The 25,923-nt window shown below is 38.2% G+C and overlaps 1 protein-coding gene across 1 annotated transcript in view; it reads left to right on the top strand.

Moving 5' to 3' along the window:
• Nucleotides 1–386: 386 nt before the first annotated feature.
• The window catches only part of WDR11 (WD repeat domain 11), a 66,518-nt gene continuing 40,981 nt past the window's right edge, over nt 387–25,923 (top strand). The window contains exons 1-9 of the mRNA XM_058187917.1: nt 387–576; nt 2,580–2,691; nt 3,278–3,431; nt 12,521–12,694; nt 15,259–15,445; nt 16,947–17,112; nt 19,326–19,443; nt 19,954–20,149; nt 21,733–21,848. Coding sequence (XP_058043900.1) covers nt 491–576; nt 2,580–2,691; nt 3,278–3,431; nt 12,521–12,694; nt 15,259–15,445; nt 16,947–17,112; nt 19,326–19,443; nt 19,954–20,149; nt 21,733–21,848 — 1,309 coding nt within the window. The 5' untranslated portion in view covers nt 387–490. The remainder of the gene's footprint in view (nt 577–2,579; nt 2,692–3,277; nt 3,432–12,520; nt 12,695–15,258; nt 15,446–16,946; nt 17,113–19,325; nt 19,444–19,953; nt 20,150–21,732; nt 21,849–25,923) is intronic.

Below are 25,923 nucleotides of genomic sequence, written 5' to 3'. Positions count from 1 at the left end.
TCCAGTTCTAATTAACTTCAAAATATGTTCATTGGGATTTATTCTAATTTGTGCACAATATGATTTTAGCTTGTTTGCCTGCCAGGATTCTCCCAATATAAAGACAATAACAATCTTAATTGTACAGGTTTGGCAAATCATGTATTCCTTTTTTTCCCCCCTTCCCCTCGAGTAACGGAAAGCAAGTTTATACTTTGACTGCACAGGCGCACTCCATTAACAGAAACGAGAAATACAAAGTTTGGGAATAACTCTTTCGCTGAGCATGCGCAAACGAATGGATTCAGGCGCCCCGATGCCTCTATCAGGTTTCGTTTCGTTTGGTTTCGTTTTTGTAAGCGCCGGCGGAACCAAAGTTCTGGAGCGAGCGGGGCAAGTCGGACAAATTAGGGACAAGGATTAGCGGCGCCCCAACCGAGGAGAGTGTGTTTCCTGGGTTTTCACCCGTTGGCCGTTTTAGTTCACTCGTCCTTTTGTTTTCTCCTCGGCCATGCAGCCTTACATGGTAAACATCAAACTTTCGGCTCGGACCCTCACTGGGGCCCTTAACCCTCAGAACAGAGGGGCGGCAGACTGGTAAGTAGGAAAAAATAGGGGACGTCGGGGTGGGGTGTGGGGACAGTAATTTTACAAATGCAGACAAGCTGTGAGCGGAACTGGGTAGAAGATGATGCTTTGGAGAGTTAAGAGGCAGATTATGACTTGTTACATTAACATCATAGAAGTCCCATAAAGCTTAGTGAGATATACTTCCCTGCGTTTAGAAATTATTGTCCCTGTAATTATAGGGGAGACGTGAGGTGTTAGAAATGTGACCAAAATACTGAGTATTATGTCTATAGAGATTCTCAGTCATCCAGATCATGGTTGTCCCAAAGGTGCTTTTTCAAGAGGCAACTAAACTTTCTGGCTGTCTGCAAGGAGTATAAATCCTTCCACTCCCCACCATCCAGTCAGAGCTGAAGAAGCTTTTTGGATGAGAAGCGAAACATCTTCAAAGAAAAACCAGAAAGTCCACTTGCCTTTGGAAAAAACACTTTTGGCTTGACTTTATGGTTATTGTCTGAGAGTGACTTTTTTTTACGGTTGAAGGAAGGAAGCCACCTGAATGATTTCATAAGCCTATTATGAAGTGAGGCATATGTTTAAATAGCACAGTAGACTGAAGAGACAGTGGGGAACACCAGAGACATGTACATTAGTGCTGTTAGAAGCTTTCCTTGTGTAAGAAAAAAGAAAAATCATCCTGTGTCTTCAGAGTGAAAACGAGAAATGTGGAATGGTAGCTGAGAGTTAAATAAAAATCTAGGGGAGGAGATATTGCCCTTCACCAAAGTTTTGTTATTTGTAGTATTATATTGTTCCTTTCTGGTGGAAATTTTTTTTTGGCGGGGGGGAGAGATTGTGAAGATTTCATTTTAATTTGGCATCATATTTATATAGCAGTCTAATAATGAAGCTCATGAGATGGGTTTGAAATTCTTGGTGAAAACTAGTGTAATGTTAATGATAATGCATAGTATTTGATAGTGATAATGCATGGCATTCACTTATTTATTATCTATTTCTAATATTATATATTATCCCAAACCTAGATGTTGGGTCCTGCATATCAACAAGAGTTAAAAACAAAAGAAAATCAAAAACTATCTCAACTCAAAACAACTGTTATAATATAGTTTCATTCCTAATATTGATGCACAAATATACTGCTTTATTTATGTGTATTTGTAGTAATTTTTTTTAGTTTGCTTCACATATAAACCTGCTTAAATTCTGCACCAGAATTTAAGATACCATAAAAATGCCTTTATAAGAACAACAGTACCTTTGTAAGTCCTGCAATTAAAAGTGAAAGAAGGAAGGACACTTTAGATAGGATATTGTAAGAACTGATTTAGGGACTCTAAAATAGTTGGAATTATGTTTGATGAGACCAGTTATGAAATTTTGCAAAAATGGTAAGCATTGGTTAAACACAGTAAGATGTGGAGAAAGAAAAGATTCTGTTTAATTGTCATGAAGCAAATGGTATAAGATATTATTACTACAAGAATAAGAAGAATGTTGATGAATAAGAACTATAGCTTATATACTTTTCCAGTTATTTTACCAGGATGTTTTCTGAGACTAATGTATTTTAAACAATGCTGAGAAAGATTGAGGGCAAAAGAAGAAAGGGACGACAGAGAATGAGATGGATGGATGGAGTCACTGAAGCAGTAGGCGTGAGCTTAAATGAACTCCAGAGGATGGTAGAAGACAGGAAGGCCTGGAGCAACATTGTCCATGGGATTGCGATGGGTCGGACACGACTTCAACAACAAAGAGTTATCCAAGAACTAAATACAATACAATATTCTTTATTGGCCAAGTGTGATTGGATACACAAGAAATTTATCTCCGGTGCATAAACTGTCAGTGTACATACAAATGATTCATGATTCAACATTTTAATAACAAATAAGTACATTTATTTTATTTGTCTTCTCTGCCATTTCAGCAACATACATTTCTATGGAGATTCAGCAAAATTATTTTTTTGTGTGTATTTAATATTACAATTACTGTTTATTTAGGGGCTGGCAAGGACTGATTGCATATGGATGCCATTCCCTCATTCTGGTGATTGATTCCAAAACAGCTCAGACCTTACAGGTTTTGGAAAAGCACAAAGCTACTGTAGTCAAGGTAAATTGAAAAGAATCATTAGAATGCTGCATAAGAACGGTTCTTATACCAGCAAAATTAGCTAAGATTCTTTATAAAAATGATTTCTGAAATTTTAACCACATTTGCCTTTTACTATTTAACAAGTGTCCTTTAATAAATTGTATTTTGCAGTCTGATTTCTTTAGAAGAGTATTCTTGATTCTAATCAGCCATTCCATTCAAATGTGATACTTTATTTCCACTCTTTAGATTTCTGTTTTCCAACAGATAAACATTACGTATTTTTACAATATACTTAAACCTTTGTGGATTATTTGGCAAAGAGAGAAAGTTATACAAAATTTGTTTAAAAAATCAATTTTAGCAGGCATAGGTCTTCTGAGTTGAGGACTGATATAGATCAGATTTTGTGCCTAGTCAATATTTTAAGAAAGCAATATTTTTATATTAAATTTATTTTTATTTTTCAATTTATTGTATTTTCTGCATTAAAAATTTATAAATCAGTCTCTCTCAATTTGTAATGAACTTCACTATCTGAGATCCCAAAATGAATGCTATTAAGTGTCTTAAATGACTACTAGCTTTACTTACCTGTCTTAAGGTTAAATGGGCTAAAGAAAACTACCATCACAATATTGGATCACCTTATGCTTTGCGTTTGGCTACTGCTGATGCTAGTGGAAAGATAATTGTTTGGGATGTAGCTACAGGAACTGCTCGCTGTGAAATCCAAGAGCATACAAAACCAATTCAAGGTAAGAAAATGTCCATATTGCATCATGTTCCAGTAATGAATAATTGTACTAGTTAGAAAAGTATAATGCTAAATATTTGATTTTTAAACTGTCATTTTCATAAAAAATGTTACATATGCAAATTCTTTATATATACTTGGATATACTTGGTATAAGGCCCCTATTTTTAATTTTTGTTCTAGAACTTTTTTAAAAATTAACACCACTTGTATCATGAGTGGTTTTATTGCATATTGTAAAAAGTTTTTAAAACTTTAGGTAAAATATATTTGGAAGATAATTATCTTCACAGCGAGCAGTATATTATTCAAGTTGCAATCTTGAACACACTTATCTGGAAGTAATACCTGATAAAATAAACTTCTGAAATTATATTTGTATAATTTATAACTTTAAAATTATTAAACCTACTGAAAGTGTATGTGAACATAAATGCTATTTTCTAAGAAGAAAGTATTATTCTTGCATAACTAGATTATGATAAAGGTTATGAATGTATGTTAAACCTGTCATTTCTACACTTAATCATTTCTTCTTCCAATATTACTCTTATCTGTGTTCTCATAGCTTTGAACTTATGGTCTCAAATAATTCAAATTCTGGACAATATAGCATACGTTATCTATACATGATTTATTCCATTGGAATATATTTTAGTAAATAAGTTAATCGACCCAGTATTCTTCACTTTAAGAAAAGAGGCATAAAATTGTGAGGTGATTAAAGTGAGCTTTACTCCTATTTATATGGCAGGTAATATCACATTGTTTTGGGCAACCTAAGTATGTTACTCTTTCCGTAAGGCTGCTTAGTTTTTAGGTAACAGTGAATTACCGTATATACTCGAGTATAAGCCGATCCGAATATAAGCCGAGGCACCTAATTTTACCACAAAAAACTGGGAAAAACTATTGACTCGAGTATAAGCCGAGGGTGGGAAATGAGGCAGCTACTGGTCAATGTAAAAAATAAAGATAGAGCCAAGTAAAATAACATGAATATTTATTTGAACGAAAAACAATAAAAGTGCAAAAGGGGGAAGGAGGATTCCCAGCTTTAGAAAATTTAGAACTACGCCGCCTTTGGTATGACCTGAGCATAGCTCATAAAATTATCTGCTACAATGTACTTCCTATCAATGACTACTTCAGCTTCAACCACAACAATACACGAGAACACAATAGATTCAAACTTAAAGTGAACCTCTCAATCTAGATTGCAGAAAATGTGACTTCAGTAACAGAGTTGTTAATGCCTGGAATGTGCTACCTGACTCTGTGGTCTCTTCCCAAAATCCCCAAAGCCTTAACCAAAGACTATCTAGTATTGACCTCACCTCATTCCTAAGAGGTCTGTAAGGCGTGCATAAGAGCACCAGCGTGCCTACCGTCCCTGTCCTAATGTTCCCTTTAGTTGTATTCCTTTTATGTATTCAATTCATGCTTATATTTATATAATTATTTAATATGTATTTGACAAAATAAAATGAATGAATGAATGAATAGAATAGAATAGAATAGAATTTTTATTGGCTAAGTGTGATTGGACACACAAGGAATGAATGAATGAATGAATGAGTGAGTGAGTTACTTCAACAACATTGTCTCACAGAAATTGACAATACAACTGCAAGCATGAAAATGAGTCCTCCTTTAGCTTCCAAGGGACCAGGGTGCCTCTGAAGGTCAGTGCTCTAAGCACTAAGAACCCAGCACAAATCTAAGCCTGTATGCACACCAATAGTGAAAATACCCTGCACAGTGTCTCTTGGCAGAGAAGGTTAATTTTCATAGACGTTGGGGTGGCTCTTTTTTTTTTTTTTTGGCAGGGCAATAAGGGTCTCTAAACCCAAGTGTGAGGAAAAAGACAGCAGCTAAAATGTTAAGGCCAGTTGTGTGACCTTCTCCAATACAGTTGGCCTGGCTGTTTGCCAAAACTTAAAACACCCTCCCATCCCCCCCTCCCTGCTAAAGCTTCTTTCTTAAAACAATTGTGGTCTTTGCCTTTCATGTCGCTCAACCTTTCACCTGCCAGGTTCCTAGCCCTTCACCCTTGACCCACTGCTGTGTTTGCTTAGCATTGTGCCAATCGACTTTAGAAGTCTGTGTGTGTGTGTGTGTGTGTGTGTGTGTGTGTGAGAGAGAGAGAGAGAGAGAGAGGGAGGGAGGGAGTGCAAAAGGGGGAAGGAGGATTCCCAGCTCTAAACAAAGGGAAATCCCGGAATGCCAGCGCGAAAGGCGGTGCTCGCGTTCCTCCTCCCTTGCTCAAAAGCCCCAATAACCTTCACCAGCAAGGCAGACCCCCACGGGAAGGAAGGGGACGGGCTGACTCACCGAGCATCTGGCTGAAGAGCAGCTGCTCCAGGTCGCCCAGCACGGTGAAGCACGGAGGGAGAAGAAAGAATGAAAGAAGGGGAGGAACGGCCCCTCCTTTCTCTCTCTCTCTCTCTTCCAGCGCCGCGGAAGAGAAGGGGACTAGGGCACACAGGCGCGCACACACACCCAGCTTCTGAAGCACGGAGGGAGAAGAAAGAATGAAAGAAGGGGAGGAACGGCCCCTCCTTTCTCTCTCTCTCTCTCTTCCAGCGCCGCGGAAGAGAAGGGGACTGGGCACACAGGCGCGCACACACACACCCAGCTTCTGAAGCACGGAGGGAGAAGAAAGAATGAAAGAAGGGGAGGAACGGCCCCTCCTTTCTCTCTCTCTCTCTTCCAGCGCCATGAAGAGAAGGGGACTAGGGCACACAGGCGCACACACACCCAGCTTCTGAAGCACGGAGGAAGAAAGAATGAAAGAAGGGAGGCGGCCTCCTTTCTCTCTCTCTCTCTTCCAGCGCGCGGAAGAGAAGGGACTGGGCACACAGGCGCACACACGCCCAGCTTCTGAAGCACGGAGGGAGAAGAAAGAATGAAAGAAGGGGAGGAACGGCCCCTCCTTTCTCTCTCTCTCTCTTCCAGCGCCGCGGAAGAGAAGGGGACTAGGGCACACAGGCGCGCAGACACACGCCCAGCTTCTGAAGCACGGAGGGAGGAGAAAGAATGAAAGAAGGGACTAGGGCACACAGGCGCGCACACACACGCCCAGCTTGTGAAGCACGGAGGGAGAAGAAAGAATGAAAGAAGGGGAGGAACGGCCCCTCCTTTCTCTCTCTCTCTTCCAGCGCCGCGGAAGAGAAGGGGACTGGGCACACAGGTGCGCACACACACGCCCAGCTTCTGAAGCACGGAGGGAGAAGAAAGAATGAAAGAAGGGGAGGAACGGCCCCTCCTTTCTCTCTCTCTCTCTCTTCCAACGGGAAAACGCTCTTTCGCTTGCGGGGGAGAGGAGGGAGGGAGGGAGGGAGGTTGGCTTATTCAACCCTTCCCGGCTAGCCATCCAGCCCTTCCCAGGAGAAGGCGAGGAGTTTTGGGCGAGCGACCTTTTTGCTAGAAAGCGGCAGCGGCTGCCCCGACACCACCAGTTGGGGGGTGAGCCGCAGTAACTCCCGCCAGGCTATGCATTGGCGCGGGGAAGCCCTGGCGGTGCAGTCCTTCTCGGCTGAGGGAGGGAGGTTTCCCGACCGCGAACTCGAGAGCCACCCCAAAGGCCAGAAGAAAAGGTCATTCCATCGGAGTAATGGAGCGAAGGCTCCTTCCTCTCCCGCCTTACCCATGCTGTGCGAGCCCGGCTGGGCTGCAACCCCGCCGCCGCCGCTCCTTCCTCAGCCTCCCGGGGCTCGCGCTCTAGCAGCCGCCAAGCTCAGGCCGGACTCGGCAGCTCCCCATCAGCACTCGCACGGCGCGATTCGGGCAGGAGGAGTCGGGCTCGCTCCGTGGCGGTGGCGCCTCCGCCGCCACCGCCGCCGCCGCCACCACCGCCACCGCCACGGAGCGAGCCCGACTCCTCCTGCCCGAATCGCGCCGTGCGAGTGCTGATGGGGAGCTGCCGAGTCCGGCCTGAGCTTGGCGGCTGCTAGAGCGCGAGGCCCGGGAGGCTGAGGAAGGAGCGGCGGCGGGGGGGTTGCAGCCCAGCCGGGCTCGCACAGCATGGGCAAGGCGGGAGGAAGGAGCCGCTCCATTACTCGATGGAATGACCTTTTCTTCTGGCCTTTGGGTGGCTCGAGGCGCGCGGTCGGGAAACCCTCCTCCTCAGCCGAGAAGGCTGGCGGCTCCCCTGCCCAGCCCTCTCACTGCACCACCAGGGCTTCCCCGCGCCAATGCACAGCCCGCCAAGTTTGCGCCGTCCGCCCACCAGACACGGGAATGGGGGCCGGCCTGGGGGCGACAAATCCCGCGAGACCTCGGCGGGCCCGCTCCCCATCCCTCCCATGGGAGTCCGTTCGGTACCCCCTCCTGTGCGGGGTTCCCGAAGACGTAGACTCGAGTATAAGCCGAGGGGGCGCTTTTCAGCACAAAAAACGTGCTGAAAAACTCGGCTTATACTCGAGTATATACGGTACCTGAATATTACAGTTGATTATTTGATGCTATAAATCAGTAAATAGTGTGTGGAAACTGGCATCAATAGCCCACACTTGTGTGCCTTACATTCTGACATTTGTTGCTTAGTTGCTTAGTCTGGCATACCTTATAGGGTTGCTTAGATAATTCCAGTCTTGAAAGGATGGGAACTGGATCTGATGAGTCATTTGTCAATTATAAATTAAAAAAGTTAGCATGGCTTAGTGATTAAAGTGCTGGACTAGGAATAATGAGATTCATGTTTTAATCTACCGTTAGACCTGGAAGCTCATTGGCAACTTTCCCCTCCAATCTAATGTACGGTTAATGTATGGTTATAATTTGCACGGGGAAATCAGGGGATGAAATACTATATAAGCCATTGACACCTGAATAAAGAGTGGAATATAAATTGAAATGCATGCATGCTTACAATTATGGTAGCCTCTTCATATAATGATGATTTCATATGCTTTCGCCGTGAACTTAAAACTTATTTATTTCATATGGCTGGACTAGCCTGATTTTTATTTTTATTGGATGGGTTTTTAAAATTGTGTTATTTTACAGGGGAGTATGTTTTTTAACATTTTGGGCATTTAAATTAGTTTTTTAAGGGTTGTTTTAAATTATTGTGTGTATTTATATTTTATCTGCCTGTTCACCGCCCTGAGTCCTTCGGGAGAAGGGCGGTATACAAATTAAAATATTATTATTATTATTATTATTATTATTATTATTATTATTATTATTATTATTATTATTATTATTATTATTATTATTATTATTATTATTATTATTATTATATGCTGGCTTGCCTCTTGTTTGGGCTATTCTGAAAAGATAAGATGTATTGAAGGAAAATTCAAGTAATCTGAAATGTAATTGGTACTTTTAAAACATTACTTCATTTTTTATTATATTTGTTATTCCCATTGAATTAGTAAGATTAATTATTGAAAACAATGATTAGATGGAACACTAGTTTAGCAACAGAACATATATATGCATTTTTGTATCTAACATTTCTCATAAAGATGCCAAAGCATCATTGTCTAGCATCCAAGAGAAGTTATGGAATGAGTTAAGCTAAATTTTTCTTCCACACTCAGGCATGAATTACTACTAATAATCATGACTTTAGATATTTTATCACTGATTAGCAACTATTCCGTTTATATATCTTTAAGATAAAAGCTGATATATTGGAATTCTCCTTTAAAGCAGAGGCCGAGAGCAACTGAATAAAAATAAATAATTGGATTGTACATTATTTTCTTTAAAAGTACATTTTCCATGTTAATGCCCTTTAATATTTGTCAGCTCTCTTGTGACAGTTTTTTCTTATTGCAAACTGTGCATCTCCTGCTGTTTTCAGTGCTATCCTCATTCCTCATTAGCTTCACAGTTATAAATGTGTTTTATTCCTGAAGTAAAATTCACAGCATCTGGGTGAAATGAAATTTTCAAGATGAGCTTCATGAATAATTGATCATTTGTTTGCTAAGAAACTTTTAATGGCCTAAAATGACCCAACTATTTTTTTCCTTTAATGACATTGCATAAGATGCTATAATTGCATTTTGAAATTGATCTTGATTTCTCTCTGAGATAAAATGGAAATGAGATGGTTACAATTCATAATTTAAATATAAAATAATGAGAAATTGGGTATTAGGTTTTTAAACTTGGGTTCATTATAGTTGTTTGCTCACTCTCCCCCACACACATGTACATTTAATGACATATCAAGGTATTTTCTTCCAATTATATACGGTTTGAGGAAGGCAAATTTTTAAAAATTCATGCAAGAGTTGATAAACAAGTTGAAGACTACACCTGATAGAGAATGAAAAATGAATTACTAAAACCAGAGGCAAAACTATCCTAATGAAAACGAAGAATGCAAAAAGCTTTAAAGAGTTGTGAGTTGTGGGCTCATGGAGACACAGAGAAGCAAAATGGAAATATATAGGAAATGGAATCCATTTAACTAATAACTAAGGCAGAGTACTACAGTAGTGGCCAAAATTGTGGAAACCTTTTCTGAAAAGTGTATTTTGTAAAACTAGCTAATAACACCACTTTTTTTTTGAGTAGTACCATAAAAGTATATATAAGTGGAAAGATAATTTAATTAATAATGTAATACAATAACTTTTATGAAGGATTTGCTATTAGAATAGCAGTTACATTATAAAAAAGAAAAGTGAAAACATGTAGAAAAAAACAAGATATACAAAAATTATCACCATAGAAAAAAATGAGAGCTACAAAAATTATCACATCAGATAATACTTAGTTAGGTAACCTTTAGCATGAATTATGGCCTTAGAACATCTTCCCATGGAGTGAACCAAGTCTTTAGTTCTGCAGCCTCTATCTCCCATCGTCCGGTACGTTCCCACAGAGAGGGACTCCTCAGGGTGCCGTCAGCCAAACAGTGTCGACTGGCGGCCCCCAGGGGGAGGGCCTTTCTGTGGGGGCTCCGAACCTGTGGAACGAACTTCCCCTCGGACTTCGACAATTACCTGACCTTAGGACCTTTCGCCGCGAACTTAAAACTTATTTATTTCGTATGGCTGGACTAGCCTGATTTTTATCTTTATTGGATGGGTTTTTAAAATTTTGTGATTTTATGGGGGAGTATGTTTTTTAACATTTGGGCATTTAAATTAGTTTTTTAAGGGATGTTTTTTAATTATTGTGTGTATTTGTATTTTATCTGCCTGTTCACCGCCCTGAGTCCTTCGGGAGAAGGGCGGTATACAAATTAAAATATTATTATTATTATTATTATTATTATTATTATTATTATTATTATTATTATTATTATTATTATTATTATTATTATTATTATTATTATTATTATTATTATTATAATGTGAAACCAGGATTGAATGATTGCTTCTAAACTGGGTTTTATTGCTGGGTCGCTTCTGACTAACAAGTTTCTTTAGTTGGCTCCATAGATTGTCAATTGGGTTAAGATCTGGGCTATTCTCAGGCCGTTCCAGCAGTGGAATAGGATTATCTTGAAACTCCCCCCCCCCAAAAAAAAAGTGGTATTATTAGCCATCAAACCTTAAAAATACACTTTTCCAAAAAGATATCCACAATTCTGGCCACTAATGTAAGTTGTAATTCTAACTGTAGAATAGAGTGTGAAAGTGTAAAGTTTGATTATTACCAGCTGAACAATCTACAATCTACTAGGATTTTGAAATCCTTCTCACAAAGTATCATTAGGGCTAGTCAATCCTGTACCTATGCATTTGATTTGTCAGCTTTGGAAGCCATACTAGGCCGGAAGCTTCCGTGCTGCCACTTTCTCATGTGTGGGAAAGTAGGAGGGGGGAATTTAGTAGAGGGGTTGCCATTAGACACAATAACATTCTTCCTGCCGGTCAAAGTCAGGCCGATCCTGCATCTGGAAAAGGAGCGATGTCTCGAGATGGGACAGTTGGCGATTGGAGCATGTGATCAGCAGAGGAGTCGGGGTGGTTTGCGGGTTTTGATTTACTGAGGGAAAACTCTGATCTCTCAGGTTTGGATTTTCTCAGATGTGCCAATTTACCTATCCTAGTATAAGAACTTTGAAAGATGCGTGCTTCGGAGTTTTACTTGGCGAGGGGTTCTTTTCTGGAACGCTGACACTATTCATGAGGAAGACCTTGCTGTTATCACAATTGAATGCTTAACTTATTCAGTTTGGTCCAATGTTTGGTTCATAATGTAATTTTGTCTTCTGAAATATTAGCCAGACTCCCTAATTTGCTGTCACCTGAAAAATTGATAAGTGTTCCTTTTACTCCATTCCCTTTGTCATTAATAAAGATATTGGATAATAGTTACCCAAAGACAGAACTTCCAAGGGATCTCACTTCATACAGAACTTTTTTATGTTGCTTCTTGGAATATTTGGGGATATCTTTGTGCACCTTATCATTAAGGTGTGTGGGCAAAATATTGTAGACCTCTGCAGATTTGGGGATTTGTATATAAACAAGGCTGGCAACATTGTAAAAATGGTTTGGTGGACTTGCAAAGCTTATTCAAAGAATAATAATAATATATAATGTTTGTTTACCATGTGTTGTAAACAGTGCTGTTAAAGAATGCATTGTATTTTTTTTATTTAAGTGAATCTTTGCTTTATTAATAGAAATGGTTAACTATAGAATCAGTTTGGTCTAGTGGGTAAGGCATCAGACTAGAAACCAGGTCACTGAATTCTAGTTCTGCCTTAGGCATGAAAGCCGGGTTGGTGTCTTTGGGCCAGTCATTCTCTGTCAGCCCTATTCACCTCACAGGTTGTGCTGTGGGGAAACCAGGAAAAAGAAGGATTATTAGTTATGTTGGCTGCCTTGAGGCAGTTATAAAAATATTAAAGTTGAGATTAGCATTAGATCCTCCCATTCTAGATAACATATCCAGCAGTAAAGATCTCCAGCATTTTCGGTCTTGGGCGAATACTTCAGGTCTTCTCATGTGATGTTTAGAGTCTTTAAGTTTTCTATAAATGTATTTTGCCATGTACTTTGAGGGTATGTCTTGGTTGTGGGATAAGTAAAATTCATTGATATGATTTACTTTAAAATCTGAGAAAATATTTTTTTTAATTTAATGACTGATAAATCTTTTTGGCAGACATGCAGTGGTTATGGAATCAGGATGCATCTCGAGATTTGCTCCTTGCTGTTCATCCTCCCAATTATATTGTGTTATGGAATGCTGATACTGGCACCAAATTATGGAAGAAAAGTTACGCAGAAAACATTCTTTCTTTTTCATTTGATCCTTTTGATCCTTCAAATTTAACATGTAAGTATGGTATCAGAGAGCTAGTGGCCTTCTAATCCATAAGTATGACTATTGTTATTAATCATATATTTGCTACTGGACATAACTGCCAGTTGTATAGAAGTTAATAAAAATTAGGCCAAAAGCAATATAAAATGTTTTAATGAATCTGGTATAATAATAATAACAACAATAACAACAATAACAACAATAACAACAACAACAACAACAACAACAACAACAACAATAATAATAATAATAATAATAATAATAATAATAATAATAATAATAATAATAATTTAATTTTTATACCACCCTTCTCCCGAAGGACTCAGGGCGGTGAACAGCCAAGTAAAAACAATACAATATATTACAATAAAAACTATTTAAAAAACTTATTCAATGTGGCCTAAATTTAAATATAAAATACATAATATAAAATAACCCCATTTAAAACCGAATTAAAAATCCCTATCAAGCCAGTCCTGCTCGGAAGAATAGGTACGTCTTCAGCTTGCGGCGAAAAGTCCGGAGGTCAGGAAGTTGTCGAAGTCCTGGGGGAAGCTCGTTCCAGAGGGTAGGTGCCCCCACAGAGAAGGCTCTCCCCCTGGGGGTCACCAGCCGACACTGTTTGGCTGACGGCACCCTGAGGAGACCCTCTCTATGAGAGTGTACCGGTCGGTGGGAGGCATGTGGTAGCAGAAGGCGGTCCCGAAGATATCCCGGTCCTATGCCATGGAGCGCTTTAAAGGTGATAACCAACACCTTGAAGTGCACCCGGAAGACCACAGGTAGCCAGTGCAGCCTGCGCAGGATTGGTGTTATATGGGAGTCACGAGTGGCTCCCTCTATCACCTGCGCAGCTGCATTCTGGACCAACTGAAGCCTCTGGGTGCTCCTCAAGGGGAGCCCCATGTAGAGAGCATTGCAGTAGTCCAGGCGAGAAGTGACGAGGGCGTGAGTGACTGTGCATAAGGCATCCCAGTCTAGAAAGGGGCGCAACTGGCGCACCAGGCGAACCTGGTAAAAAACTCTCCTGGAGACGGTCACCAAATGATCTTCAAAGGACAACCGTTCATCCAGGAGAACACCCAGATTGCGCACCCTCTCCATTGGGGCCAATAATTCGCCTCCAACAGTCAGCCGCGGTTGCATTGGCTGTACCGGGATGCCGGCATCCACAGCCACTCAGTCTTGGAGGGGTTGAGCTTGAGCCTGTTTCTCCCCATCCAGACCCGCACGGCCTCCAAACACCGAGACAGCATTTCGACAGCTTCATTGGGGTGGTCAGGGGTGGAAATGTACAGCTGGGTGTCATCCGTGTACAGTTGATAACTCACCCCAAAACCACTGAGGACCTCACCCAACGGCTTCATATAGATGTTGAACAGGAGAAGCGAGAGAACCGACCCCTGTGGCACCCCACAAAGGAGGCGCCTCGAGGTCGATCTCTGCCCCCCTGCCAACACCGTCTGCGATCGGTTGGAGAGATAGGACGAGAACCACCGAAACACGGTGCCTCCCACTCCTAAACTCCCCAACCGTCGCACCAGGATACCATGGTCGATGGTATCAAAAGCCGCTGAGAGATCTAGGAGAACCAGGGCAGAGGAATAACCCCTATCCCGGGCCCTCCAGAGGTCATCCACCAACGCGACCAAAGCTATCTCTGTGCTGTACCCGGGTCGGAAAGCTATATGACATTTATAGCTTGGAAACTAATTGTGATTTGAGGGTTGCTAGTTTGAAACTTATATTAAGTAAATGCTAATGCTAAGTACTGTAGTTACTTCAATTTGCTTGATAAAATTTTGTTAAACAAAAGGATATGTTTTTCAGATTCTAAAGCAGACAAATGATAAGAACAAGAGCTTTGAATTTGCAATGCTCTATCAAAACAAATGCATATAATGCTATGCTGGGTTGTAACTTGACATCAGAACATGACCGGTCAAAAGAAGCTTCCAAACTGGTCAAATAAGGCTCATTTATACCTGTGGTTTGGTGCTTTGTAGTTGTGTTATTCTATAATACAAAGCATTGTTTATTTGATTCATATCTTTCTTTTTGGAAAATACTCTAAGTCACTATTTTTTAAAGAGAAACAATATAAAAGTATAAATGACAAAGTAAATGCAGAAGAATCACTAATTAGTATGTTTACTCAAGACTCCACATGAATCCACTAGTTCTCAGTTCCAAGTATGTAGTGTACTTATAGATAAGTGTATTGCACGTTATGCAGTTAAGAACACCTGAAGGTTTTGAAAAGATAATGCTTTGTTTACTGTTTCACTGCTTCACTTAGAAGTAACAAATACAGTGTACTGAAGATTTTTTGTCCTCTGTACTCAAATACAATACATAAAAACTGTATAAATTTAACTATTAAGGCTGTTTGGCCCATAATCAATAAAAACAAAATAGTCCTCTGGTGTTTTTTCCCCAAGAACACTCCTTTCAGCTGTCTGCCATCTATTTCAGCATTGCATGAAATCATTTGTATTTGAACTTTATTAGTAACCATGAAATTATATGATTTCACTACTTTGTGTATTTACTACTATTATTTTTTCTTCACACAGTGCTTACAAGTGAGGGAATAGTGTTTATTTCAGACTTCTCTCCTTCTAAAGCTCCTATCAGTTCAGGAAAAAAGGTGTACATTTCCAGCCCTCATTCTAGTCCTGTTCATAATAAGTTGGTATCTGCCACAGGAGCTAAAAAGGCTCTGGACAAAGTAAAAATTCTCATCACTAATGAAAAACCAAGGTATGTATTGACTATGATTCCTATTGATGTTCTCAAGAATTATTCTGTTCAAAGTGCCTTACTTAATAATCATGCTCTTAACAGCCATAAACTTGATTGTTGCATTTTCCCCCTAGCAAACATTGAAATATATATTTTATTTCTGTCTCATTCCGAATAGTCTTCTTCAAATACTTAAACAAATGTGACAGATTATATTTTAATGTATTCTTAACAAGCAAACATTAATGCCCAAGTAGAATAAATACTTACGGTATTGCTTCATTTTTCAATAGCTTTTATGGCAACTTCAACTTACTTTCTTATGTCTACTTAAATTCTAGGGATTATGATGTACAAAATTGTCAAAAATGAAACTAGTACTATCAGTGCATTCTTTGTAGCTTAATAAATGGTACAGACAATTTTTTGTGGTATTTTAAGATTTAAACTCTTAACATTTAGTTTTTCTCTTAGTCTGTGTCTTCCAGTTGATTTACCAAATCAATTTTGGATTGGCTAAGGTGGAGAAAAATTATGTACTGCTGGAAAGCATTGGGAAATAAGGAAGTTGTTCCCTTCAAATTTCTAATTCACTAATGCAAGGCAATCAGTCAAAATAGGGATTACTTGGATAAAATCTGCAAGCCTATATTAGCCCATATTTATTCTCATATTAATATATATGTGTATTTTACCTGGACTTTTATAAAATGAATATCACTAGCCAGCAGTCAAAACACAAAACAATAGATTCATTATGGCCTGGTCAGAACTCATGAACAAAGTGCAATATAAAATTCCTTTCATCAGTTCAGAAATAAAAGTTACAATGCTGTAGTATATGTTCATACAGGGTTTGCTACTTGCATTATAAATTAGCAAAAGGGCAAGAATAAAAAATAGTCATGGTAGCTATCTTTCATGCAATTTTATATACATATACAATTATATATTTATTTTTATAACTTTATTTATTAATTTTTGATGCCATTCATCTCTCCTACAAAGCGGCTTCCAATTTATCAAAACAGGTGAAAAATAACAAACTAAAATTGAAATATTATTAAAAACTGCTAAAACCATGCCAAAGGACCAAGAGGCTCAAGAGGATGGGGATGACATCTTCTATCCTGTCAGGCACCTCTAGCAGTGAATGCCATCTTTAGAACTCCAGGCTAACTGCCAAAGCCAGCTTTTGATACCTTTCCAGAAGGCCAAAAGGGAAGGGACAGTTCTCACCTCCGGGGGAATAATGTTCCATGGGAATGGGACCACAACAGAAAAGGTTCTTCTCCTGGGTACTTCAATACCTTAGCAGACAGGATCCATAGCAGACCTCTTCTGCTGGCACGAGTGGGGCGGGCTTGTCTCATGGGGGAGAGACAGCTTGTCAGACACCTGAAATGTGTATGTAATTTGGTTATGAATTTAATTTAATTATTTGATTATTCATTGCTTGGTAAAACATATCCCACTCTCAGTTAAAAGCCTTTAATAAGTCTATTTGTGGTTTGTTTAGTGCTGAATCAGTAACATTGAATGACTGCCTTCAGCTATCCTACCTACCTTCCAAGCGAAATTACATGTTATTACTGTACCCAAGAGAAATCTTGGTTCTGGATCTTGAAGTCAATCAGACAGTAGGTGTAATAGCAATTGAAAGAACAGGAGTGCCTTTTCTACAGGTAATAATACTACTTACTGTTAAGCATACCTTAGACAAAAGTTTTAAATTTCATTTTCTTTTTTCTTTAATAGGTAAAAATTCTAAATAAAAAGAAATCTGGCTTTATTACCTGGTTTTGGTTTGATATATTAAGTGCAGTCTTAACTTCTTTTCAGAAAGCTTTTTCCAAAAACATATGTATACCATGTTGCTTGCTTTGTATTTTTTATGGAAATCACATGCCTTTGAGTCAGGCAACTGCCTGGAATCAATTTGCCTGCAGTTTCTCTAATAAAATTTTCAAAAGTGGGGTTTGCCATTGCTGCCTTCTTAAGACTGAGAGACAGTGGCTGGCTCTAAGTCACATTACTGGCTTTGTGTGTAAGGCATGAATGACTATAACTCACATTCTCTTTCTCTCTATATATGTATATATATATATATATAAAATAAATTAGGTGACCAGTCAGCCCATTTGGTTTTAAAATCCCAAAGCAAATTTAATTATGTTTTCTGCTTTGGTTGTGTTGTGTTTCCTGTAATGGGAAAAAGTTGGATATATTTTCACAGAGGTGAACTGAGTGAATCTACCAGTACTGTATAATATAGATTTTTCTCACATTAAATATTTTTACTGTTTAAATGTATGTATAATTTTATACTATGTTATTGTTAGCATTTTAAGTTGCAACTGGTTGTTTAACAACTGCTCAAAGTTACGACAGCCTTAGAAAGAGTGCTTTACAACTTTACAACTTGTAAAGCACTTCTGGCCTTTATAAAATCCCACACCCTCTCTGTGATCACTTGATCGCAGTCTTGGATGCTTGGTGATCTATTTGCACTTAGGATCAGTTGCAAAGCTGTCTGCAATGATTTCATTGCTATTTGCAGTTTTCCCTGTTTATTTCCTCAGAAAATCAATGTTGCAAACTGAGTTGAGCTTATCCTGCAGCTCTTTGAGTATGAAAGGGCTGCCTCCCAGGAAGGAATTGCAGCTGGGTGGGAATTTAAACTTCATGTGGATTTGAGGTTGTCCTACCACTGCAGGCAGCCCTTTGAAAACTGGAATGTGAGTTCCCTTTCTGCAACCCATCCCCTCCATAGATGGAGTGGAATTCCTCAGAAGGGCTGCAGAACAGGCGCTCAGATCTTGAAGACCTGACTTCCATTTCTGCAGCACTCCAAAGGAGTCCCCTCTTACACATAGAGGGGAAAGCAAGTCCTTCAAAGGGCTGCAGAAAGGGAGGTCAGTTCCCAAAGATCTGAACTTCATTCTGCAGCCTTTGAAGGAACTGTCTGTGCACAGAAGGCTGGCAATTCAATTCCTTTCGGTATGGAGAAGGAAACTGTTCCAGTGGGCTGCAGGAACAGAGCTGGGAACTTCAAGACTGGAGATCTACCTGTCTACTCTGCCGGAAAAGTTCATCTCGTTTCCGGGCATGGAAGACAACTGCTCCAGTAGACTGGAGAAACAGAGCTCAGATCCTGAAAAATCCAGCTCCGTTCCCAGAGCCTGCTGGAGCAGTTTCCTTCTCCATTCCGAAGGGATTGAATTCAAGATCAGCAGGCATCCCCTTCACTGGGTCTGCTTAATGACCCATGAGATCTCTTAACAAATGTAATCAAGAGAAATGGGATTGTGGTTGTTGAACAAAGCAGTCACGTAGGTGTCTTGCTTAATGATCACTGCTCAGTGTCTGAGATTCCAGCCCCAATTGTAATCATAAATCAAGGACTACCTGTAATATTACATCATTCCACATTAAAAAGATTTCCCCCCTTTACCAACTCCTGACATATGCATATTATATTTCTACTATTAAGGGAAATAACCTAATAAAATAGTATTGCTTGATACCCTTTCATTTTAGCATTGATGATAAACAATATAAAATTCAAATACAATGTTCTATTTTTAAATATATTTATAATTCACTGTTCATTCTTTATTTTCTTTTTTACAAATAACCTATAAAAGTATTGCTTAAGTGATATAAGGATATTTGAAACTATTGGAAAAGTAGGATGGGCATTACTTAAAGTGTAAAGTTTAGTTAAACTTAAGACTTTAAAGTGAAAATGGTGAGCTATAGGTGAGGTTTAAGATAGCCTGGTCCATTCAGTTTCAAGATCCAATGTAGAAACACTGCATACAACTATGACAATTCCTACTCATTAATGTCCATTAAATTTATATTAAGAGTCACTTTTTAAAATATCTTTGTCTAGGTAATTCCTTGTTGCCAGCGTGATGGGTTGTTCTGCCTACATGAAAATGGCTGTATAACTCTGAGAGTTCGCAGATCTACCACTAATTTAAGTGCTGTACCAAATGAAGAGTCAGCAGGTAAGTTACCACTCGTATGCCTTGCATCAGAAACTAGGAATTTATGTATTTAACTGTCAGTTTGTTTCACTGTTATTCAGATTACATGATTGTTTAATTTGCAACTTAATTAAAAGTTAGTACAATTTTTGTGTGATATTTCATTATTTAATACAGATAACATGCTGATAATCCAATATAATAAAGCTTTGTGTCAATTCAGATATAGAAATAGATGGATTTGGACAGTAATCAAAGGGCACAGCCTATATATGCTGCAATAATATACATTGTATTTTCCTATATCTAAGTCTCTAGCAACCATTTACTGAGTCTTTTATTATGTTCAGTTATTCTCCATAATGTGGTATATGGCAAATTAACTTCTTCTGCTAGAAAATATCCAACCTCTGACATCAATATTACAAAATAGTTTGAATTCATGTTATATTAATGTTATGGTGAAAACCAAAAGACTAACATGAATGCATTTAATTCTAAGGACTGAATCTTACATTTTAATATTTACAGATCCTGACCCCATTCAGGAACTCATCTATGACTTACGAAGTCAGTGTGATGCCATTAGGGTTACCAAGACAGTTCGCCCATTTAGTGTGGTGAGCTGTCCAGTGAATGAAAATTCTGTAGCTCTTATAGTCAGTGATGGAAGAGTAATGATATGGGAGCTGAAATCTACCATTTCAAGCCAAGGTATACGTACCAGGTAACTTGGTGTCATTTCTATCAGAGTATATATGTATATAGGGAATGCTTGAGAATAATTATTACATTTCTGGCATAAGAAATACTGATGGCAGATGGACCAAGACTGTCATAGAATGGATCCCACTTGATAAAAACTGTCCACGAAAGAAATCTTAGACAAGATGGATCGATGAAATCAGCAAGTATTATGGGCCCAATTGGCAAAAGAAAGCTCAAGGCCATATGGGCTAGAAACATGCAGAAGAGGCCTTCATTTTGCAGTGGATAGACAATGGCTAAAATGATGATGATGTTTATGATCATGTTTTCTGGCATAAATAACCAAATCATAGCCTGTTTGTGGTAAACTTTCTAGAGTCAGAAAATATGAAGTTTAATACAAATGCAATCTTCAAAAAGTAATATGAACCATAGTTTGCAGCTAACAACCACAATAACCGCATGATAAAACTTGCATGTGATTTATATGAATTGTAGCCGTACCAAGGTTAATAGCTCCATTGCCACTTGATACTACATGAATCCCAGTACTTTATTCTTTAAGGAACCATGCATGCTATGGATAAAGATGGTCATATAACATGAACATTGTTATAAATGTTCGCCTTCCCATTTTCCCAAGTCAGAGCTGCTCAAAACTGTTTGTCTTTGTCCTTCAACTTCAGAAAAATTCTTAATACTTGAAGCAGAAATTTTTGCTATATTGGATTTTAGATTGTGTCAGATGACAGACACTTGGAGCCAATTAACATAAGAAACATTAATCAAATTGTATAAAGAAAGCATTGGCAGCGTTTTGGACTTGGTTTGCTGCATGCTGATGATCTATGCAGTCATTAAGAGCAGACAGCAACTTGATAGCATGTAATCAGTCAATCATTCAGTGCTGAGCTTGCTACCCAAATCAAAGAAAACATAAATAAAGCAAACTAAATTTTGCCAAAGATTCTGTAATTTCTATGATTGTAGGCAGAACTTTAAGAGTAATCTTCTTTTAGATAACTAGTCATCAAAAGAAAGTGAATTGGTTTAATAAGCTGGTTGCTTCTGCCGTATCCTAGCAATATATTGTTTTAGCCAGCACAAAGTAAATTCAATGCATTAGAAAGGAATTAATGTGTTTATATATCTGCAAATTTATGGAGTAAATATATTAAATGGCAACATTTATCAAATTTCACTGGATTTTGTTTTATCTCCTCAATATATTTTACTGTTGACAGATAATTAACACTTGCTAACACTTGCTAAAACACTCACGTTGGATAGATAATACCTGAAATATTATACATGAATTTTGGTCAATGGATTAGAAAAGTATTATTCTTGAAAATTAATTACTTTATCCCTGCTATGAATAATAGTAATACAGATACTTTTATTGGAAAATTTAAAAAAAATACATGCAGGGATAAGAGAAGACATAAATCTATTGTCTAAAACTTTCATTGTAACCAGTGAAAATCAAGGTTACTTCATCCTGTTTACCAGTCCTCATATACAATTTCATCTGGGATCTATTTGTTAGTTATATTAGAAGGTAATTCAGTGCATGCTGAAGTTTTCTTGTTGCTATTTTAGCCATTCCAACATATCACCATTGTACTCACCTATCTCATTTTGTGGGATTCCTGTTGGGACCTTGCAGAATAAGCTTCCAGATCTGTCACTGGATAATATGATAAGTAAGTATATAAGTATAAGTGTTTATCAACTTCTGGAGAAAAACAAATATAGAACAATGAATAAATAGCTGATACACATGCGCATGTGTGCATACCGTTAACTTTTCTCATAAATAAAAAAATATTAAAAGTATTATTTTTTAAAAATGAAAAATGCACAACTTTTTTTCTTAAAAGAAAGTAGCTATACTTCTATAGTATGTTTCATGATGTGATTGTTAAGTATGATTGAATAGTTTACTATGTAATGCATGAACTAAGTCTATTTATTACTTTTCTTAATTACTAATAGCTCTTTTAAATAAGCTGATTTACTTTAGTCATTAAAGTATTACATATCTTGGTGAATGGCAGGGTATACTCTTCTATATATAGAAATAAATGTTTCTATATACTGTATATTTTAAAAAGTCTGGATGGGAGAAACAGATTCAAGCTCAATCCTCCAAGACGGAGTGGCTGTGGATGCCGGCCCCCCGGTACAGTCAGCTGCAGCCGCAGCTGGCTGTGGGCGGCGAGTTATTGGCCCCAACAGAGAGGGTGCGCAACTTGGGTGTCCTCTTGGATGGGCGGCTGTCGTTTGAAGATCATTTGGCGGCCGTCTCCAAGAGGGCCTTCTCAGGTGCCGTCCGCCAAGCAATGTCGGTTGGCGGCCCCAGGAAGGACCTGCTCTGTTGGAGCTCCTACGCTTTGGAACGAACTTCCCCTGGTTTCGTCAAGTGCCTGATCTTGGACTTTTCGCCGTGAGCTGAAAACGCACCTATTTATTCAAGCGGGACTGGATTAAAATTTTATTGGGGTTATTTATATTTATATTCAATGCATGCTGAAGTTTTCTTGTTGCTATTTTAGCCATTCCAATATATCACCATTGTACTCACCTATCTCATTTTGTGGGATTCCTGTTGGGACCTTGCAGAATAAGCTTCCAGATCTGTCACTGGATAATATGATAAGTAAGTATATAAGTCTAAGTGCTATTGTTATATAAAAGTAACCTTTCAGTTCAAGTGGATTCATGCTTGTTGAATGCAGAAGCAATTACATATTAAAACCATTACTCTAATGGAATATTTTTCTGTAGATGTGTTTGTGTGTGTAGGTGTATGCATACACATATACATACGCATGCACATACCGTGTTTCCTCAAAATAATCTTATATTAATTTTGCTCCAAAAGACGCATTAAGGCTTATTTTCTGGTTAGGTCTTATTTTCGGGAAATACGGTACTAAATGCATCCTTCTGGCTGATGATCTATGCAGTCATTAAGAGCAGACAGCAACTTGATAGCATGTAATCAGTCAATCATTCAGTGCTGAGCTTGCTACCCAAATCAAATAAAACATAAATAAAGCAAACTCTAAATTTTGCCAAAGATTCTGTAATTTCTATGATTGTAGGCAGAATTTTAAGAGTAATCTTAACTAGTCATCAAAAGAAAGTGAATTGGTTTAATAAGCTGGTTGCTTCTGCCGTATCCTAGAGGGCCTTCTCAGGTTGCCGTCCGCCAAGCAATGTCGGTTGGCGGCCCCCAGGGGAAGGACCTGCTCTGTTGGAGCTCCTACGCTTTGGAACGAACTTCCCCCTGGTTTACGTCAAGTGTCTGATCTTCGGACTTTTCGCCGTGAGCTGAAAACGCACCTATTTATTCAGGCGGGACTGGATTAAAATTTTATTGGGGTTATTTATATTTTAAAAACTTGATACTTTGTCCTTCCAAGATGGAATATTTTCAGTTATTATCAATCATAATTAAAAGACTTTTGTTGCACCTTTCATTGCAACAATGAATGGATAAAGCCCAGAAGGACAAATGCAAGAAATGTTACATCCGGATGATAGAAATGCCCATACATAAATATTCAGTATGATAAATCTACAAAAACTTCCTCACAGTAAATATTTTCTTACATTTACAGTGTCAAAGACTGTTGAAAGGTATTGCTTCTCTTGCATTTTCTAAGGAATTTCTGTATTTTCTTCTCTCAATTATATTTAGGTCTCTTTCCCTTTCATTCTTTAATAACAAATGTTGGGTCTGGCAATAAAATAAAAAGATGTGAGAGAATTAATAGTTGGATATACTTAAGGTTAAATTGTTAGGAAATGAAACATGAATTCTACTGTGTCAGTGATTTTGATATAGTTCTTAGATAATGGTAATATGAGTAGTGGTGGCGTAGTGGTTAGAGTGCAGTACTGCAGGCTACTTCCACTGACTGCTGATTGCCAGCAGTTTGGCAGTTCAAGTCCCACCGACGCAAGGTTAACTCAGTCTTCCATCCTTCCGAGGTGGGTAAAATGAGGACCCAGATTGTTGGGGGCAATATACTGACTGTAAACCGCTTAGAGAGGGTTCTAAAAGCACTTTGAAGCAGTATATAAGTCTAAGTGCTATTGTTATATAAAAGTAACCTTTCAGTTCAAGTGGATTCATGCTTGTTGAATGCAGAAGCAATTACATATTAAAACCATTACTCTAATGGAAATATTTTTTCTGTAGATGTGTTTGTGTGTGTAGGTGTATGCATACACATATACATACGCATGCACATACCGTGTTTCCTCAAAAATAATCTTATATTAATTTTTGCTCCAAAAGACGCATTAAGGCTTATTTTCTGGTTAGGTCTTCTTTTTAGGGAAACACAGTATGTATGTATGTATGTATGTATGTATGTATGTATGTATGTATGTATGTATGTATGTATATGTGTATACATGTACACATACCCATATATACACATGCACATACCGTGTTTCCTCAAAAATAATCTTATATTAATTTTGCTCCAAAAGACGCATTAAGGCTTATTTTCCAGTTGGGTCTTATTTTCAGTTATTATCAATCATAATTAAAAGACTTTTGTTGCACCTTTCATTGCAACAATGAATGGATAAAGCCCAGAAGGACAAATGCAAGAAATGTTACATCCGGATGATAGAAATGCCCATACATAAATATTCAGTATGATAAATCTACAAAAACTTCCTCAGTAAATATTTTCTTACATTTACAGTGTCAAAGACTGTTGAAAGATATTGCTTCTCTTGCATTTTCTAAGGAATTTCTGTATTTTCTTCTCTCAATTATATTTAGGTCTCTTTCCCTTTCATTCTTTAATAACAAATGTTGGGTCATGGCAATAAAATAAAAAGATGTGAGAGAATTAATAGTTGGATATACTTAAGGTTAAATTGTTAGGAAATGAAACATGAATTCTACTGTGTCAGTGATTTTGATATAGTTCTTAGATAATGGTAATATGAGTAGTGGTGGCGTAGTGGTTAGAGTGCAGTACTGCAGGCTACTTCCACTGACTGCTGATTGCCAGCAGTTTGGCAGTTCAAGTCCCACCGACGCAAGATTGACTCAGTCTTCCAACCTTCCGAGGTGGGTAAAATGAGGACCCAGATTGTTGGGGGCAATATACTGACTCTGTAAACCGCTTAGAGAGGGCTCTAAAAGCACTTTGAAGCAGTATATAAGTCTAAGTGCTATTGTTATATAAAAGTAACCTTTCAGTTCAAGTGGATTCATGCTTGTTGAATGCAGAAGCAATTACATATTAAAACCATTACTCTAATGGAAATATTTTTTCTGTAGATGTGTTTGTGTGTCTAGGTGTATGCATACAGATATACATACACATGCACATACCGTGTTTCCTCAAAAATAATCTTATATTAATTTTTGCTCCAAAAGACGCATTAAGGCTTATTTTCTGGTTAGGTCTTATTTTCGGGGAAATACGGTACTAAATGCATCCTTCTGGCTGATGATCTTAACTGGGGCTCAGGGTAGATTTGATTTAAATAAAATTAATTTAAATCAACTTTTTAAAGAGCAACTGTCATCTCTGTCCCTCAGCCGCTTCTCTTCTGACCAACTCACCAATAGTCCCAATACTGCAGAATATACAGCTTCATGCTACATAACTAAACTCCATTTCATGCTGAATAATCTAAATTATTAATGTATCTTAAATAGAAAACTATCTTTAGATAGATTTTTACTCCAAAAGCATTTTATTAAAATAAATTTGATAAAAATAAAAAAAAATCCGATTAAAAAAAATCTGA

This window comes from Ahaetulla prasina, chromosome 6, assembly GCF_028640845.1.
Source record: "Ahaetulla prasina isolate Xishuangbanna chromosome 6, ASM2864084v1, whole genome shotgun sequence".
In the NCBI taxonomy this organism is placed as follows: domain Eukaryota; kingdom Metazoa; phylum Chordata; class Lepidosauria; order Squamata; family Colubridae; genus Ahaetulla; species Ahaetulla prasina.
The sequence above is the reverse complement of the archived record's forward strand: the minus strand, read 5'-3'. Positions and strand labels throughout refer to the sequence as shown.